The sequence below is a fragment of the Malania oleifera genome, chromosome 9 (assembly GCF_029873635.1).
Source record: "Malania oleifera isolate guangnan ecotype guangnan chromosome 9, ASM2987363v1, whole genome shotgun sequence".
Taxonomy (NCBI): Eukaryota; Viridiplantae; Streptophyta; class Magnoliopsida; order Santalales; family Ximeniaceae; genus Malania; species Malania oleifera.
The window spans coordinates 13,017,850-13,038,810 of NC_080425.1; the positions used below are offsets into that span (position 1 = coordinate 13,017,850).

The window sequence follows — 20,961 nt, forward strand, 5'->3', positions numbered from 1 at the left end:
ACCGGCGTAAATCCGGTCCGAAATCAAAGAGAGAGAGAGAGAGAGAGAACCTAATGGAGGAGAGATAGGGAGAGAGTTTGCTTAATTTTGAGGTTAAAATCAGGATTTTTGATATTTATAAGGCTGGATTCGTCGACGAGCCTCGTCATCTCGTCGACGAGTCCTTCAATAATTTCGTTGACGAAATCCACTCCTCGTCGATGAAATTCAGTTTGCTCAAAAACCTCTCTTGGTATTTCCTCGTCGACGAAATTTGGCTTCATCGATGAGGCCCTCTTATGCCCTCGTCAACGAATCCCCTGTGTTCGTTGACGAGGCCTCTAATTCTCTTTCTCTTTATTATTTTAAATATCATTTTTATTCGGGTTGTCACACTGTAAACTGTATGGTCCAACAGGGTCTGATACTATATAATACATCTCTATATATACTACTATTTGTTTTACCATGATTCTGTAATAACTGTATAAACCATGACGCTGTAGAAAACTGTATCTATATCACCTGTGTTTCTGTAATAAACTGTAAAACTATATGTCATGGTATTATAAATTGTATCTGTATCAACTATATAATCATGGTATTCTGTAATTACTATAAAATATAGCCACTGTCTGTATATTCTGTAAAACATAACACAAGAAAATACTGTAAAACATATTTATGTACTATATCTATATTCTCAAGCCACACAGTATTTTTAAAACATATTAATCATATTTGATAAACTGTATAAATCTATGCTTTAAACAATACTCTTGTGGAACATTTATAATTCTATACTAAAAATATACTCAAATAACCTAGCATAGCATATTTCCCTTACCTATTTCCTGCTAAAAATCCCTCACTATAATGGGTCCAACACATGCAGGGTTCTCCACTCAACACCCTGAAAAGCATAAATCTCATAATAAAACATCACTATATCTATGTCTATAGCATTTCCTACAACTGTTTGAAAGTCAAATTCCAAATAAAAGGTCTTACCCTAGATTTGGGATGAATTCCAACTTCATTCCACCGACGATCCGCTCCAGCAGACTTACAGAGAACTCCACTAGGAGTGTCGTGGTGGCCTCAAATGGTCGATCCGGCGACTGACGGGGCTAAAATTGAAGAAAGAAGGAGGAAAAGTCGTAGAGGAGAGAGAGAGAGAGAGAGAGAGAGAGAGAGAGAGAGAGAGAGAGAGAGGGTTTCGGCTAAAATTTCTGTGTAAAAATTCGAGTTAAACACTATTTATACTGCGGCCTTCATCGACAAGTCACGTCATCTCGTCAACGAGTCTTTTAGTAATTTCGTCGACGAACCTTACGTCCTCGTCGACAAATTTCAGATGGCCTAAAACCCCTCTCGGTATTTTCCTGTAGACGAAGCTCACCCTCGTCGATGAGGTCCTGTTGTACCCTCGTCGACAAATCCCTTGTATTCGTTGACGAGACCCTAATAAATTTATTGGGGTATTTTTCAAAAGTACGATGTTGACGAACGCTCCGCATTCGTCGACAAAGTCTACTGCCTCCTTCTATTCATGTTTCCATTTTCCTCCATCTTTATTATTAAAATACTATTATTATTTTATATTTTTTCAGGTCGTTACATATGCTATCTAACTCAGGTCTGTCAAAATCTTTTTGGGTAGAGGCTGCAAATACAGCAGTACACATAATCAATAGAAGCCCTTCTTCTACTATAGGGTTCAAAGCTCCACAAGAATTATGGTCAGGAAAACCAGCTAAGTATGGCCATTTGCGGGTGTTTGGTTGTGTGGCCTATGTTCACTCAAAAAACGGACAAGTTAGATCCTAGAGTTTTAAAGTGTATATTTGTGGGATACCCTAGAGGTGTGAAGGGATACAAACTATGGATTGATGGTCCAGGTAAAAAGCAGTGTTTGATTAGCCGAGATGTTACTTTTAATAAGTTTCAAATAGCTGGAAATCAAATAGAAAGCAAGTAAGATCATAACAAAGACTTAGGCTTGGACAGATTGTAGCTTAAGGTGGAGCAGTCAGAGAAATCTCTGCAACATCAGGTTGAGCAAACTGATGTAGAAGGGGAAGCAAGCCAAGGAGGGATAGAAGAGCAAACAAGCTCAGAAAGTCAAAATCTCCAAGCAGGTGGAGCTGATTCCTATGTTCTGATAAGAGACAGACAAAGAGTACCACAAAGATATGAGCAAGCTGAACTCAATGCTTTTGCTCTGTCAATTGCTGAAGAAATAATTGACATGGAGCCAAGAACTTATCAAGAAGCAATCAATAGCAAGGAGGCAGACAAATGGATCCTAGCTATGCAAGAGGATCTAGAATCCTTGAAGAAAAACCATACCTGGCAGTTGGTTCCTACACTAGAAAAATATAAGCTAGTTGGGTTTAGGTGGATCTACAAGAAGAAAGAAGGCATTCCAAGGGTTGAGGGTCCGAGGTACAAGGCTAGATTAGTAGCAAAGGGCTTTACTCAAACTGAGGGAATAGATTATAATGAAATTTTCTCCCCGGTAGTTAAGCACAGTTCCATTAGACTTCTACTTGCTTTTTTTGCTAACCAAGACTTGGAAATGGAAAAATTAGATGTCAAAACATCTTTTCTACATGGAGAACTTGAAGAAGTCATTTACATGCAACCTCCTGAAGGATTTGTGGATGAAACCAACACTAATCAGGTATGTCTCCTGAATAAATCACTGTATGGACTTAAGCAGTCACCTAGGCAGTGGTATAAAAGGTTTGATGTCCACATGATTAAAATTGGTTTCAAGAGAAGTAGTTATGATAGCTGTGTTTATTTCAAGCAAGATGAAGGGGAAATGGTCTACCTACTGCTGTATGTAGATGACATGCTTGTTGCTTGTAAAGATAGAAGAAAGATTGAACAAGTCAAAGGCATGTTAAAGTCAAAATTTGAAATGAAAGAACTCGGCCCTGCACAAAAATTTCTGGGAATGTAGATTGAGAGGGATGGAAGTAAGAAGCTACTATCTTTATCTCAAAAGTCCTACATCACTAAAGTTCTTAGTAGATTTGGCATGGATTAGTTGAAGATGGTTAAAAATTCCATAGGATAGTACTTCAAACTGTCAATCACATAAGCACCTAAGACAAAAGGAGATAAGGAATTTATGACAAAAATTCCATATGCTAGCATGGTGGGAAGCATCATATATGCTATGGTTTGTTCTAGACCAGAGCTGGCCTATTCAGTAAGTGTGGTCAGTATGTTTATGAGCAATCCAGACAAGCCACATTGGCATGCTATCAAATAAACACCTTACTGGTACTAAGTGTATGGGACTGAGATATGAAGGGAATGAGAAGCATGGAAGGGAGATTCAAGGCTTTGTAGACTCTGACTATGCAGGAAATGTCAACACAAGAAAGTCACTGACTGGGTTTGTATTTACTGTATTTGGAGGAGCTATGAGTTGGAAAGCAACTCTCCAATATGTAGTTGTTTTATCTACTACTGAAGCAGAATATATTGCGATGAATGAGATAATTAAGGAAGCTATATGGCTGAGGGGAATATCTCATGAGCTAGGTATGTGCCAAGGTAATAAGACTATCCATTGTGATAACCAAAGCACAATTCACCTTGCTAAGAATCAGGTGTTCCATAAGAGGTCAAAGCACATTGACATTCAGCTTCATTTTGTAAGGGACATAATAGTAGCTGGAGAAATCGAGGTTGTGAAGGTTCCAACTGAGGAAAATCCATCTGATATGATGACCAAGTCACTGCCAGCATTTAAGTTCAGACATTGTCTGGACTTGATAAATTAAAGGAGCTGCTAAGCCTCATGAAGAGGCAAGTGAGACTAGTTAGGAGAAGGAGAACAGGGTGAAGGTTTAAAATGTTGAAAAGGTGGAGATTTGTAATGATAAGTGCCAATTATTTTAACACACACATGACTAAACAAACAACTTGCAATTGTCAGTTATAGGTTGGATCTGGGAGGATAAGGCAACAGTTAATTGCAAGTTATAGGTGGCAGATTTTTGTTGCACTTCTTGGGTTAGTTAGGAGATGTGTGTTGTGTTGACCTTATAGGTCAAACCCGGTTTTGATTATGAGATATTTAATGTCTATCAAGTCTATGTGTAGGTTTATATTAGTAAGATTACTTGATGACATATGAAGACTTAAAGAATAAAGATCCTGAAGATTCATTCATTGTAATTAATATTATATTCAATTCGGGTCTGTAATAGTAAAATATGAAAGGTCTGTAATATTTACTGCATATCATGCATGTAGGAATTAATAAGTTCAAAGACCTTAGAATGACCCTAGGTCCTTACACTTGCACGTAAAATAGTCCCCAAGATCACATATAACATTAGGGGAATCAACTGAATTAAATCAGAACTTAAAAGGCTAAATCACAAGAGTTTCGGGCGACCGAACTAAGCAAGTTAAATTGCCTCAAGCGACCAAACCGTTGAAAGGTCAAACAGTTTACTAGACTTCAAGCAACCAAACTGAAAAGGGCACCACCGTCCTCGATCAACCGAATGTCCATTCTTACTTTCTCTACCAACTCGGCAACCCGAACTCTCACATTCAAAACTGCCCCGAACTACCAAATGTTCAAGTTCGGTAAACCGAACTTGATACCAAGCGACCGAACCGCGATCTTTTGGAAAATCGCCTCAACCCAACAAATTGAACCCTTATTCAGGCACCCGAACCTTGAAAAGACATTTTTCCTATTGTGTCTGTTTGGGCGACCGAATCAAGGGTCAAGCGCTCGAAACTCTCGAGTTGTCTTAATTTTTACCATGGTTATTTTAAGTTAAATAGGGTTAAAATTCTTAAACATTTTAAAAACAAATTTAATAATTCCTTGTGTATCCCCAATGGCTTAATTTTAACCTTCTTTATATATAGGGGTTTATTTGCTTGTATTAGGATCTAATTAGCACATTGATTAAACAAAAAATCCTCTGAAATTTCCTAAGCCCTATCTTCTCATACAAGCCCTGTAAACTCATATACTACCATTCCTTTGAGAAATCTAACTTTGTGAGTGTGTTATTGCTAAAAACCCTCATTTGTTCATTGCATTATTGATTTTTGGATTGAGGGTTGAGCTTAGTTTTCACTCCAAATTTAATTTAATAAATATTTTGAGTGGGAAAACTTAGACCTTGTGGGTCTTTGCACTCATATTGCAAGACACCTTAGCTCATATTTTTGTGTGTGCAAAAATCATTTTACAAGCTTAGATTTGAATAGCTCTTTGTGCTTTGATATTGAGAAAATATTTTTGAGATATTCATATTACTCTTGGTACAAATCTTTGAAACCCTAAAACTGTGATTGAGATTTTTAGCTTGTAGATACACTCTTGTGCTTAAATTTGAGATAATCTTTACTTTGAGTGTTGATTGCACATATACACCATTGAGCTTATTATTCATACATTATTTGTGTGCTTTGATTATTACTGGTGCAAATCTGTTTGATTGAGAAGTATAATATTTGTATGCAAATTATATTGTGATTCTGTTGTATTTCAGGCATGGCCTGAGGGGGCGATAATCCAGTCCGGAAGGATTGGTTATAAAGGTTGAGATCAGTCCTGTGCTAATTGGCCTGATTGTATTTAGGTACCGCTCCACCTATGAAGTGAACCCTAGTGTAATCTTTGTACTTGTGAACCAAGGCGGGGACGTAGGCATTTTACCGAATCTCGATAACATATCTGGTATCATCTCTCCTTACAACTTTATTATGCATGCTTAATTAGATTACTTGTGCAGTTTAATTTCTACTGAATATACATTGATTTATTTTATCTGCACTAAATTGACCTGAGGTTTGTGTAATACTGTTGATTGATCTAACGGATTAATTTTTAAAATATTAATTCACTCCCCTCCCTTCTCTTAGGATTGCACCAAAGTCAACATGTTGTATATAATGTTGGTTGTTTGTTAAAATCCATTTATGGTGATGAATTATTCCTGACAATAGAAAGATTAGAGAAAAAGATTGAAAGCGAAAGAAAACACCAAGAGCAGAGTTCTTCTTGAAACTGAGAGAAGTTGTGACTGTGAGATGGTATGCTTGTAATCTCAAAACTAATTGGATTCTTCAATAAAGGTTCTTCTGTCTGGTTCTCACCGTGGATGTAGGCCACATTGGTTGAACCACGTAAATATGTGTTTTCTTCTTTTAATTCTTTCAAACAGTTAATTCCTTTTCTTTGTTTATTCAATTACGCAAGATTTACTTCAATTTAGCATCAGTTCTGATTTTACATAACAGATCTGAGTTCTTTTGCTCTCTCTCTCTCTTTCTTTTTTCCCTATAACCGGTTAGTAAAAGTCAAAAAATAAAAATGAGAGTTAAAAGGATCAAATTATAATTGAATATTTTTAAAAATTAACGTAAAGTACCATTAGTAATTTTAAAGTTTTGACAAGGCGAGAGTGGTAGAAATCGAAAAAGGGAAGAAGAGTGATTACTTTGAGAGGATCAAACATTCATAGCCTTGAGACAAAATAATTCACATTGCATAAATAGCCATTCAGCATTATAAAAACAACTCATAATTGTCTCAATGGTGTTTCTTTGAATAGAAAAATGGCATGTCTGAATTCATCTGCTTGAGTGGCTCAAGCAATGCTTCCTTTTTACTTCTATTGCCAAGTCTTGTTAGAGGGTGTGTAGATTATTTACCTTGAAGTAACAGTGCTCAAGCAATGCTTCATTTTACTTCTATGTGAGGAAGAACGAAACCATCTTCCCCGAAACCCTAACTCCATGGAGAGACGTAAAACTAAAATTGTCTTCCTTTGCTAAAATGAAGATTTCTTCCTTTCCACACTTCCTCTCCCTTAATTCCCTCATCTCTCTCCTAGCAATCACACTGTTAACTCTTTTGCTAGTTATAAAAAACTCACTGATTTTAGTGAAATACACCTAAATGCCACAAGGCATGTAACTAACATACTGCACCCGCTTGCTTAGTATTCTTCTTCAAACTAGCTAATAGGATAGTCAATCTGTTCTACAAAGATTTGACACATTCATGCTAAAAAGCAACATCAAAATTGACAACCAAGACAACTTACTACTTGGTAATAACATCCCAACGCCAATTAAATTTCATCCGATATTGAACGTATGATTTTTCTTTTCATACTTATCAAACTTAGGACATCCTCTGAGAGAGTACTTTTGAGAGAAGAAGAAGAAGAAGAAGAAGAAGAAGAAGAAGAAGAATTGAAGGAGTGGGATGGGCTGGCTGGCACTGGCAGACAGGTTGGAGAGAGGGAGAGGAGTGGAGATGGGAATGAGTTGCGAAGAAGTGTGTTTCATTTCATTCAAAAGTAGGTGGGAGGTGGATGGCGGTGCTGTCCTACTCCATCCCCCATTTAATAATTTAAGCCTCTTTCAACTCAAAACGAATGTGGGGTGGGTTTCAATTTCAATTAAACAGAGCACATGCATATTTTATTTGACTCGACTTTAAGAAACAGGGAATGGGTTTGGTTGGAATTTTACTTTATGGCAGGTAGGTACATGAGGAATGGCACACTGGCACTGAAATGGCAACTGCAGCCCTAAATAAAATGGAGGTAGATAAGAAAATATACTAATAATTCTACTAAGGGGTGTATCTAATGGAAGCATCAAATGCTTTTATGCATTCACAACAGATTCTCCTCCCTACTATACGGTATTTACCCATTACTTCATTGCATCTTTATCAGGATCCCATTCTTTGTCCAAACTTAAAGAACTGTTTGGTATTATTTTTCATTTTTGTTTGCCATTCTCTTATAAATAAGTGGCAAATCTGCATTTTCAAAATTTTCTTGCTATTTTACCTACTGTCACCATGATTTAAAACTATACTTTTAAGATTTTCATTTAATGTGAAGTGCCATTACACAATACTTATTTAAGATCAGCTTGGATCAAGAATTCTATTAAGGAAAGAGAGAAAAGGAATTTTTTTGAAAAAGAAAAATCATTTTCTGCTACATTTTCTATCTATACCAAATATTATTAAGATTAAAAGTTTTTTTATGATTCTAATTTCAATTTTATTTATTCCAAAATCTGATTTTCACTTCCAATTTTTCATTTTCATTCTCATAATTTTTAACATCAATTTACGGGCAACCAGAGGTAGTTCATTGTTCAAGTTTTCCTAAAGAAAACCCCGAGATTTAGTTAGGGTTTGGCTTGTTATCATGCCAACTAGTTAGGTCATTATGATTTTCTCACTGCCCAAAGCCCAACACCCTGGAATTATTCCAAAGCAAAAGAGCAACATATAGAAACTGTTCAGATGAAGGATTTGTTTGGAGAAAATAAAAAGAAAGAAAAATAAGTAAATTTATTTTCTAATGTATTCTCTCCATACCAAGTACTATAAAAAATATGAACTGATTATAATATAATTAAAAATTAACAAAAAATATCATATGTTAAGGATTTGTAAAATCAAATTTTGTTTTCATCGATTTTGTATAATTTTTAATTTCTTCCTCACTCCTTAGTAACCAAACATGAAAAAGAGAATTCCTTTGTGTTTTTCTTTTCTTTCCCTAATGATTTCCATATGGGGTGACAGTGGATGGGCAAAAATTGCCTAATCCTCCATTAAACTATAAAGGAATTTTTTTGGAAATTTTGGAATTCCAAACCATTTGGGAATTGGGGTTGAACAGGATGTTTCATAATTTTGTTTTAATTACTTTTTCTTTCTCAGCCTCTTGGTGATCCACAGAACATTTATAAGCAAGAGGAGAGGAAAAACCATTTAGGAAAGCATAAAAGTACAAGACAAACAATACACAGATCTGTGATGTATAACTACACATGTGCCCCTAAGTATGACAAGTCACTTGATAATGTACCTGGCCAGTGGCTACTGATCTAGAAGTCGACTTCCTTCTTTAACAAGCACGAAAAGGCCGCCATCCCCTCTCGAGATCCGAAGATCCTTGTCAAGGAATGAAATAAGAAGCCAAGACTGAGTCCGATTGCCTGGGATGGGAATTTTAAGAGGAGGCTGACCAGAAATGGCACGCGATAGACTTGTGAGAGAAGACAGCAGAGGGTTGAGAGATTGCTGCACAGGGGTTAATGTTATTTTCTGCCCAAAGACATCCACAGTTTCTGGCAGATCAACATTTGACTTTATCACTGGAGGTTGCAATGTCCCTTCTTTAAATTGAACCTGAACACATATTCAGTATGAGTGAGAGTTCAGTCACCGTATCTTGTTGTGATGATGTTCTCTAAATTTCTGAAACAACTCCAAAACTACAACTACTAGTTTTGTTTTCTTGCATAACAAGGGACTCTTGCTTGGAGAAATCCACCAATACGGACTATGTCATCGTAGAGAAGTTACCACATGTTTCTCTCATGACAGGGATGTAATTTCAACATTCATCTACTTTAGTCCACATGCATATTCACTCATAAATTTTTTCCTCATTCATTAGCAACATGTTCCTTGCTTCAAAAATACCCTGGGCAGTGAAAATATTCTCTAAATTCCATTTCTTCATCCTCCCCCCACACGCCCACCCCCAAATAAGACTAAAAAAACACAATAGAAAGAGAAAATTAGACATCATTCTAGAAAGATCTGATTTAAAAAACAGTAAACACACCATGTGGTTGCTTGCAATATTGTGGTCATCTGGCCATGATCCTTTCTCATCCTTTATAGTTGTCATTATGTGTTAAAAAAAAGTGAGGTCTTAAATTACCTGAATTCTTGAAGGAGTTCGAACTTCAAAAGCAGCTGATGCACTGAAGGAAAAAGTTAGGAAAGGACTGGACAGGGAAGCAGAGTTCTCTATGGTGAGGCTGCCGGTGTTTATTGCTTGAGATATTTTTTCAACCTTCAACAAAGGTGTAGTGCCAGCTGCTAGAATTGGCAACAGCTCAGAAAATGCTGTATACCTGATTCATTACAAAGCAAAATCAGGATCAAGTGCTCAAACTAATTATACATAAAGAGACTACCTTCTCAGTAAACTATTTCATATATTTTCCAACCAAGTTCTTGTTATATTCATTTCCAGATATCCAAATTGGAAACAATGGAAAACTCATATTTTGGGGTAAAAATGCATATTGATGTTTACACACACATATCACTCTGCATAATTAAATAATAAAATGAAAGCTTGAGTTATGACTTGTCCAAAAGATAAAATGAATTAAAAATACAACAAACAATTCATAAAACTCGCTTTTTATATTCACATGAGCCAGAAATTTGTTCATTAAATACAAGCATGTACAACACTTTAAAAGATATCTACTGATCACTAACACCAAAAATCAAAACTAATTCTACCAAAACAAACAATAAATGAGAAAAAATAGAGAAATGTTCTTTAGAAAAGAGCATAAAAAATTATAAGCATTTCTTGGAAACATTTCAACATATTTGTGTAATAGAAAAAGAAATTTTACTAAATGGGCATCTCAATGGCCTCTAAATAGAGGCTACATCTCAACCTATTCATTATACTAGTAAACCGGTCAAACATCAAAACATTTGATTGCAGCACCTAATTTTTGTCAAATTGGTCTGACCGAATCAAACATGTTCCCATGTCTTATTTGTCAAGTGGGAAAATTCATAGGTCTCCTTTCTATTTTTATCCCATATGAAAAATGAAAATGACAAAAAACACAACACCCAATAGAGACATATATTTAGAGGGTTAAATCAGAAAACAACACATATTTATATTGTTAGATTACTACTTTACCTAAAAGCTTAAGCAGTTAAGTTGTGGGCTAACAATGTATATCAAGCCTTGACACTCCCCCCACACGTGCAGCCCTATTGCACGTAGGGTGATAAACAACAATAAACAATACCCATTACAGGGAATGGGCAACAAGACTAGAACCTAGGACCTAGCAATCATAGCTTTGATACAATATTAGATTATCACTTTACCTAAAAGCTTAAGTTATTAGATCGTGAGCTGACAATGTATATCAAGCTTTAACATAGATTAAATGCCAAACAGTTATTATAAAAATAAAAAATAAAAAAATAAAAATAAAAAATAAAAAAGCCCTTTCTCAAACCATCGCATCATTGTTAATGTAGCAAGGAAATCATTCAATTCTCTTTGCCCCTTCTTCTTACTCGTGCCCCAATCCATTTATTCTTCTGACCTCTAAGAAAACTCAACTCAAACTCATTTTATCCGAAGTTATTGGACCTCAATGTCTTCTTCATTCACCTTGTACTCTAATAAATAGGTGATGGAGAACAAAGAACTACCAATGGAGAGCTTAATATGTTCATATTGTAGCCTAGATTTTTATTTTAGCTTGGGAAATTTTCTGGTTGTTTTAGAAGCTTAATTGATGTAAGTTTATTTTGTGTATTAAGTATTTTCAAGTTATTGACTAATTATTTTTTTTTAGTTGGGGTTATTTTACAATTATGTGGGTTTTAGTTGTATTTTTGGGTGTATAAATACTTTGCTTGAATTGTATAAGAGTTAGCAGATTTGAATTCAGAACTTCCAGTGTTTTCCCTCCCCCTCTCTTGTCCAGGTTTCTCTCCTCTTCATATTTGAATTCAGAACTTCCAGTATTTTCCCTCCCCCTCTTTTGTCCAGGATTCTCTTCTCTTCTTCTTCTTTCTTTTCCTCTTCCTTTCTTCATGACATTGTTAGGAAGCCTAACCATGTCATGTTTTAGATAACCAATTATATCTTTTGTACTTGATTGACCTTAGGATTGAAATTAAATGGTTAATTTTTTATTCAAAATTATTTTAAATCCCATAATGTGATTGGTTGTCTAAAACATGATGTAGTTAGGCTGCTTAACCTAATAATTTATCCTCTCTCTACTAGATCTCTCTTAATTCTCTCCATTTCTGATTTCAGTTTCTGCGCTACATCAATTTGGTATCAGAGTAAATTCAATTCACCCAAAATCTTCCCATCTTTCATCCGCAACTGTCCATTATCATCTCCTCCAAATAATCATCCAAAATTCATACCTCAACCACCAAAATAACTACAACTAACTTCCAATTTCTGCCCATATTGCTTCAAACAAGAGAATTTCAGCAATTTGCGCACAGATTAAGGAATTTGGAGGCTTGAAGCACTGTTCATCATCTGCAACTTTCCCAGAAAATTACATCATGCTCCTCAATTTTGAACACCAGTTTACAGGCAGCATCACTTCATGACACCCCCCCCCCCCCCGCCCCGGGCGGGGGCGCGGAAAGGCCTTCCCCTGCAATTTCACTTTCATCCAACCAGGGCTGTCGGCCCACGTGCCATAAAAACATCTCCCATACTACCCTTCAAAACTCTACATTTCCTGGACCTCCACTTTACCACCCCTCGCTCTGTTATAATCCATAAGATCATCACAGAAGGAGCCTCGCTGGCGGCATATGCACCCCACGCACCAGCAACACACGTGGAAGAAACTGTGAGACTCTTCTGCATATCCCAAAATCGTGAGAAATTGAGTTTTAAGTGTTTAACCATGATACTGTGCAATTTTTGCAATATTTTGGCTTGGCTTTGAGATATTTTGCCCAATACTATAGAATCTCAAGACTGCCAATGCAAATTTCAGAGTTTTGGAGAGCAGTCAAATTTAGGCCCAATTGCACTATTGTGAGATTGACTGACAAATTTGTTCTCCTTTGCGAGATTTTGATGCTTTTTTTTTCTGATCGGACTTTATTAGAAGGACATCAACGGGATGCCAACCCTGAATATACTCATCCCTCCTGCAGGATGTCACAAAAAAACTAAAATTGCATTATGGTCATTCACTACAATCCTACTATGCCAGCTGGAAACTGCAGCAATCCACTGCTCTTTACTGGTCTGAAGCAGCATAAGAGATTTTTTGAACACTCCCTTGTTTCTTTCTTTCCAAACACAAGAGAAAATTGCAAGAGGGATGAGAGGCAAAGCCTCTCTCTTCTCCTTGGTTGCCCAAATCCCTTTCCATGCCCAAAGCTCCCCTTCCCCACCCCCCCTTCTCACTGAGCAGGCAGTAAACCACCTTTGTCCATTCATGGTTAGAGCCATATCCCAAAGGCCTCTGGTACAGGGGCATTGAAGGAGGATATTCTCAATTGATTCCGCATCAGCCATGCAAAGGGAGCACCTGTTGACAGTGGTCAGCCCCCACTTCTGCAGATTGTCCTGTGTTAAGATCTAACTTCAAGTACTTGACAAATATTTTGGAGGATTAATTCAAGCTACCAGCACCTTGAGCAACTTCCAGAACATGAAATTTCGATTTGCAGCATGATATTTCAATTCCAGCCACAATATTTTGGTTTTTCATCTGGAGATTTTGAAGTTGTTTGAAAGAAAACTGTCTGATCATGTTTTTGAAGCACATTTTAGGTAACATTTTGCAAGAAATTGGGCTGCTGTTGTACCTTTGACATTTCAGAGCAACATCTTGCACTAACACCACCCTATTTCAGGTTTGTTAGGGAATTTTCTAGGAGCATCAACAAGAAATCAGAGGGTAATAATTGAAGAATCTCTAACGGCTGCAAAGCATAAGGACCTTTTGGTAACATTATATGAACTTACACTACTTAGACTCCATAGAAATTGATTGAATAATGCTTACCGATTTTGGTACTTTATTTGAATTGCATTGGTCCGTACTTGCTCTCCAGGAAAAAGAAAAAAATGACGAGCCAATTCTACATATCTATTTCCCACCTAGTTGGAAATTCTCAAAAATTGATAAAAATTAGGTGTCGTCCTGATTTTGGTAGTTGTTTAGGTCCTCATTTTTTCCCAAGATTGGTTGGAGGACATGGAAAGTTCTTTTAAGTGGAATAAATTGTGTGACCAAAAAAGTATCCACTTAGCTAAATCAAAATTTTTTGGTTTAGAAAAGCAATATTGGCAAAAAGTTGAAAGGAGGAAATACCATTGTGGAGGAATTCCAGTTATTATGTGGTCTGAAATGAGATGTGTTTAAGAGAAAAGTATGCCCCACATTCTTATAGGAAGCAATTACTGGACCAATTGTGGTCTTAGGCAACTTTCTTCTAGTGTCACCAAGTATTATCTTAAATTCAAAGAGCTCATCTATCAGTGTGCTCTTAATGAGGAACCTACAGTGGTGATTATGTTCAAAAAAGGGTTGAGGCCTTGAGAGATGAAATCAGAAAGCACATTATTTTAATGTCCCACCACTATATCTGAGGCTTACCACAAGTCTTTGAAAGCTGACAGATTTCTCCAGCTACCAATCCATAATACCACTTCCTATCTTAAAAAAGTTTCATTAGTCTTGATCAATTTCTCAATGGTCACAAGGTAGTCCTAGACCCTCCCATGATGAACAAGAGAAAACCCAAATTGTTGATGATGAACAATTAAATGTCAGAAGTGTCCATGCAATTGTTGCATAATTGAATATCATGACTATATAAATGATTTGCATATTATTACAATTTTTTTATTCTTCTATGGACATAGTCACAACTCTTCTCAAAATAAGGCCTTATACTTGTCTTTAGTGACCCTAGACACTGTTGGAGACTCAAGGACAAAGATTGACCTTGAATTGTCAGCAATCTTGGTTGTTGAGACTTGTAATGAACTTCAAGATGAGATGCCAACTGCTAGGACAAATATGTTTATCATAGAACTTGCTCTCTAACCTCAAGTTTCCATCTCAAACGCAAAGAATAAGGAACAATTGGTAGCTCTAGAGTTTGTTGAAAATTCTTTAATCATGGGTCCTAAGGCAGAGAACCCCCTTAAGAATATGCCTCCTCCATCCAATAAATTTGTGTGACCATCCTCACATCTTCTCCCTCCACATCGTCTTTGACCAAGTCTCTATCATTATAGAACATGGACCCAATGCACATTTAGTCAAGTTGCCAATAGATTGGGAAATTAAATTAATTTCTTGTTTGGAGGACTTGTTATTTTATCAAAGGACAGTGCAGCCTTCTATGCTACTTGTAGTTGGAGAATCTTCTACATACTCTCCAGTGCAGCCTTCATGCCTCCTCGCTTTGCCTACATGTTTGATTTTGTTCCCACTCATGGAGTTAAAGCTGCTATGCCATCTCAGAAATCAAGTTCGAGTTTTCTCTACCAAGGGGAGTTTGATAGAGAACGACCAGTGGAGAGCTTTAGATGTTTATGTTGTGGCCAAGATTTATAATTTAGTTTAGGAAAGTTTCTGGTTATTTTAGAAGTTTAGTTAATTAAGGTTTATTTTTGGGTTATCTTGTTATTATTATTTTTGGGTTATCTTGTTATTATTTGCTTTAGTTGGGATTATTATGCAAGCTGAAGCAGAAATCAAAGAAAATGTTATACATCAAATCAAGTTGGGAAAAGAAGTGTTCCAAGTGTATTGTGAGGTCATAGAATACCCTTGAAATTAAAAGAAAATTTTAAAGGATGGATATAAGACCAGCTATGCTATATGGATTAGAATGTTAGGTAGGCAAGAAACAACATAACCAAAAAGTAAAAGTTGACAAAATGAGAATGCTAAGGTAGATGACTGGTATAATGTCAAAAGATAAATTAAGGAATAAACATATTCGTGGTGGGTTAGGCATAGCCCTTGTAGAAGATAAGATAAAGGAGGGACGGCATAGATAGTTTGAGGACTTGCAACATAAGTCAAATAATGCACTAGGGAGGAGGAGTGAGTTAGTTATTGTTAGTAACAATAGAGAAGACGGGTAGATCTAAAATAGCTTGAATGAGATTGTGAGAGAAAATTTAATAGCCTGTCAGAAGAAATTGCTCACAATCATTTAAATTGGCAAAAAAGGATTCATGTAGTGACCCACCTAGTGGGACATAAGGCTTGGATTGTGATTGTTGTTTGTTGTGCGTGTAGATATTTTGCTTGTATTGTATTATACAGTTATCAAATTTGAATTCAAAAATTGCACTGTTCCCCCCCCCCCCTCTCTCTCTCTCTCTCTCTCTCTCTCTCTCTCTCTCTCTCTCTCTCACGCACACACACACATATCCAGGATTCTCTCTCCCTTTTTCTTCCTTCTTGTACTTCCTCCTTCCTTCTCTATTCTGTTCCGTCTACTCTCTCTCTCTTTCTGCTCTTCTCTAATTCGCAGCTCTGCCTTCAATTTCTGTCTCTGTTATTCTATTCTGTCCTGCACAGCAACCTTTCTTCTCTCATCTCTCTTCTTCTCCCCCATTCTTCTCTTCTTCTCTCTATCCCTCACCCTCTCTCAATTCTATTTCTTATTTATGTTTCTTTCCTATATTAATAGGTGTTGGTAAAATACCATTCCCCTTAACACCTGTATCTTGACCCTTCCAAAAAAGGACTAGAGCTCTCATCAAAGTGGTCTCTTTCTTCAGTTTTCAAAATGGGAATCCCCCTCCCCCAAAATCCATAGTAGGGGTTTCTAACACATGAGGAGCACCCTCCAAAAAGAATCCAAATTGTTACAACTTAATTGAGCACACAAGAAACAATTCAATCTAGTTTGATCTGCTTTGGAGAAATGCAAAAAGGATTGAACTGGCTAGCTCACAGTTATTTTTCGCCATTCTTAATTCATGGGGTATTTGGAAGTACTTGTTCGGAATTTTTGGGGGACAGTGCACTTGCCCTTCTTTGGAGAGCCTATTTCTCTTGTGACTCAGGGTTTTAGGAAGGAGAAGACGAAGGCCCTTTGTAAGAATGAAATTTTTGCAACAATTTATGTATTTGGATAGAACACAATGCAAGAATCTTCAAGGGCTCAAAAACTCTTGGAAGTCTGATTTCGAGAAGGGTGGTCTTTCTTCCTCCAGTTTGGTGCTCTAACACTGGTTTTCAATAGGGATGTCATTCGGTGACATGCAGAGCAATTGGAGATCATCGCTTTATTAGCTTTCTAACATTGTTTCAGTCTCAATATTTTTGTTTCCTTTTTGTGTTTATGTTATCTTAGAGGATGCCTTGTCCTCCTTTTCGTATCTTCCCAAAATAAATTTCTTTGTTTTCCTCGTAAATTTTATAAAATAAAATAAAATAAAATAAAAAAAAAGCCAATCCCACCACAATGCTTAGGGATTCCATGTGTTACTCCTAATCAATCTCTTCTTTTATTTGAACTTCACCCTAAGGCACAGCAGCAATATTTTTCATTAAAAGCAGTAAAATTAAGACAAGTAACACAAATTTTCATCACAAGAAAAGAATATCTGCAAAAAAATACAGCCCTCTATTCAGCATAAATAGAGTTGACTAGTAATAATGGAAAACTTTGTGCATCCCCCTACAAATATATTAAATGTTGAAAAAGATCCATAAACAAAAATAAAATTGTGAAATCATGACCGCAATGGTCATAGCAAATATGCCCACAAGGTGTAGTATAACAAAATAAAGCTAATCATTTGTGTCATGGACAAGAGAACATGCAATCTGTCCCAATGACGACAAAGGGGTACAACTTATCAGCAGCAACAGCAACAGAAGCAACATAGTATCTCCCACACAAAAGATCACTCATCCCTAGTCCTAACATCTAACCACATTGGTCCATCTTTTAAACACATACACAGAATCAAAGAATAAAAATTTTCGAGCCTAATTCCTCTCAAACTACAAAAGTAACGGACTTATTGATCAACACAAAAGAGACCATTGAAATAGCAGTTACAATAGCAATGACAACATCAACAATAGTAATAATAGTTATTGCAATTTCATGCTGAAAAATATTTTTTAAAATCAAAACATAAGAAGTCCAAAGAAAAAGCATATATTTATGTAATCCAAGTTTTCAAACAAAACCAAACTGCCCAATGCCTATTACTTGTCTTTATGTTGGAAAAAGGATTTATAAACCCAAAAGTGAACGACTGCATGGCACAATAAGCCTAGATAATCATATAAAATCTTGTTTTTATTTTCTAGAGAGTTAAAAAAATAATAATTCAAACAACATTAGTCAAACTCAATAAAAATATTTTAAGAGTGAAATGAATAAAATCACAACTATGAGGACTTCATGATTTGATTTGGATTTGCAAACAATCAATAGGGCTTTGTTTATCCTGACTTCCAACTTCCATCACTCCCATATCTTCAATGAAATTTATCTTGATACAAAAACCTCCTCACATGAATTCTGCAACTCATCTTATTTCATAGTGGATTTTCTTATTTGTGTTGCAACTTGGATTCCCACATGGCATTTTGCATGTGTTGTAAAAGCAAAACTCTTTCCAAACTCATGATTATAAAAAGAACACTCGAATATTTATAAGTAGTTTTTGAAAGCACATAAGCACTTATTTACATGACAGCTTAAACTCTATCCTATAGAAACTTGCAGAAGTATCCAAATGTATAAATTACATTATCTCGCTATTTATTTTTATAGAAAAGAACATGTTTGTTTCCCATCAAAACTTAAAATAAAAATAAATAACTTGTGAAAATTTGAGGGCCTTCTATTTTAAAATTATAATAAATATATGTTTCTACTTCTTAAAAAATTTACCAAACTAAAATAATGAATGGATAAATATGAGGCCCCTTGGCTTAAAATAAAATATTTTAAAAAATAAAGTGTGATATTTGATTGGTTCTTCTATTTTCTTCTTCTTTTTTTATCGCAAAGTGTTCACTCTGTAATAAGATATTGAAGCTAACCCCAGCACCAAAACCCCCACCCTTCTCACTGTCTCTTCTACTCATTAGCTTGTATTTTCCATAAACAACCAGTGTTAAATTCCAAAATACTACCCAGTATCTATTTTAACAACCAATAGCATTTTTAAGTAATTAAGTATGAATTTATACCACCCAAAAGGCAGCGGTAAAGCAAGGGCCTCACCGTTAACGGGATCGAAAAAGGGGAATTCCCATAAAAATTGATTGAATTTGAAGGTTTTTAAAATATAAAAGGAATTTAATGACCCAATTATATATATTGAAGCTATCTCCTAAATTTCGATAATATGGGGAAAGATAGAAATTTTATATGATTTGAGGGCTGCAGACTCCTCAATCTTGTATTGACTCCAACCTTGACCAATGGGAGGACCAGTGGTCAAATCCCCCTCATGTAAAATGAGAGGTTTCAGCCTTCAGGTTCTTTGCTTCCAACTCTCCCTTGAAGCTAGATTTGCCTATTCTTTTTCACATTCTGCAAGGCTTTTAAAGTTGTAGTAGGGTGCCTGCCCTTGTATGTCTTTCATTCCTTAAAATCTTTAGCAGTCCTTTCACATTTTGAGTGTTAAGCAGCTCGATTCCCAAGTAACACATTCTGGAAACTTGATCTGAAAACGTAATCTCAAATGGATTTTACTTCCAGATCAGGAGCATTACTTTCTTCCTATGCCTTGTATACTATATTCTTGTGCCTTAAATACTAGAGCTACATTCTCTCGTAAATCTATGTTCCACTCTCTTGTTCCTGACCTCTCATTATGTGCCTATGTGAACTAATGCAGCGAACATGAATTAGTATACAGAAGTTTTTGTTCGAATTGAGCTGAATTGACTTAAGTAATAGGCATTATATCAAATTTCATAGACCACCAGAGAGAATCAACCATGAGTATTCTCGTAGCTTGTGATCGCATCTTGCATTTGATTAAATAAATCAAACAATCCGCCCACCCTCAACCATAATATGCTATAAATGTTAAACATCACATTGATGAGGTAGCAATAGATAATCCGCTAAAAGTCTAAAACCAATCTATTTCTTCAAATGAAAAAAATTAAGAAGTTATGAAATACAAATTTGTAAGAGAGAGAGAGAGAGACACACACACACACACACACAAAAAATTAAGAAGTTATGAAATACAAATTTGTAAGCATATGACAGTAAACACATGTATAGACACAAAATAAGAAAATGTGTCAGAAATACAAAATTGGAAGTATGTGACAATTAAAACTTACACCAAAACCCAGTTCCCGTCAAGAAGCCCTGCAGCATCTGTCGGCGCCGGAGTTGGGTTCGCCACCTCCAACTGATTAACCAATTCGGAAACCTCAGCCCTCACCTCCGCCGCCGCCTGCAACCCGAAATTAGTCCCATACACAGTATCCACCAAACACTTCTTCAACCCCCCAAGCTTGTCTTCCCTCACTGCCCCCACCGTACTGCCATTCCCACCCACGACAGCAACATCCTCATCCCCTCCCCACTCATCATCTTCCTTAGCAGGATCCGCCTCCGATAGCTTCGTATAGGAAGTCTCCGGCTCCGATTTCTCGCCCCATTCGTCGGGGATGCCGGAGGGGGCAGCATCGACGGCGTCAATATCGTCGGGGGATTCGGCGGGAGAGTCCGGAGGAGGGTTTTTGCCGGCGTTCGTGGAGGGCTTGTCGGAGAAAGGGTCTGGGTCTCCGGAGAAGGAGGAGTAGTAGCGAATGGAGGAAAATCGAACGTTTGTTATTGACGTCCGGGATGGTAATGGGGTTGGGGAGAAGAAGATAGGAGGGGTTGGGGAACATGGGGAGGAAGATGAGAGGGTTTTAGGGTTTTGGAGAAAGAGGGAAGAGGGAGAGGTGAAGAACAGTGCCATGGGAGCTTTTGCAGAGATCGAGCTCCTAGGCTATGGAGTCCGGGCTGTGCGTACACGCAGTCTGCACTTCACACCATAAAATGAAGAGTGAAAATAAAAAATAAAAAATAAAAAATTGAGAAACAAAGAAAAAACAAGAATGTTAACTAAAAAATAAAAGTAATTAAAAAAAATCATGTTAATTGTTATACCCAAAATAAATAATTTTTATTGCGTGTTCCATATTATTCAGGTTAAAATATAAATTAATAATACTTTTAATTAGTGGATGCTGATCGTTTAAAATGTAGTGTTGTATTATTAGATTGGTGTTTTATAATTTTATTTTCATGATTTAATGATGAGTACTTATAGATATGATATGAAAGAGTAAAAATATTTTAATATTTTAAAATTTTAA

The 20,961-nt window shown here is 36.3% G+C and overlaps 1 protein-coding gene across 3 annotated transcripts in view; it reads right to left on the reverse strand.

Annotated features, from left to right (window-relative positions):
- Positions 1 to 20,664, reverse strand: part of LOC131164885 (plastid lipid-associated protein 3, chloroplastic) — a 43,152-nt gene extending 22,488 nt beyond the window's left edge. For all 3 annotated transcript variants that reach the window (XM_058122415.1, XM_058122418.1, XM_058122416.1), the window contains exons 1-3: positions 19,933 to 20,664; positions 9,744 to 9,939; positions 8,880 to 9,202 (exon numbers count right to left, since the gene is read on the reverse strand). In XM_058122415.1, coding sequence (XP_057978398.1) covers positions 8,891 to 9,202; positions 9,744 to 9,939; positions 19,933 to 20,561 — 1,137 coding nt within the window. In that variant the 5' untranslated portion in view covers positions 20,562 to 20,664 and the 3' untranslated portion in view covers positions 8,880 to 8,890. The remainder of the gene's footprint in view (positions 1 to 8,879; positions 9,203 to 9,743; positions 9,940 to 19,932) is intronic.
- Positions 20,665 to 20,961: the final 297 nt, after the last annotated feature.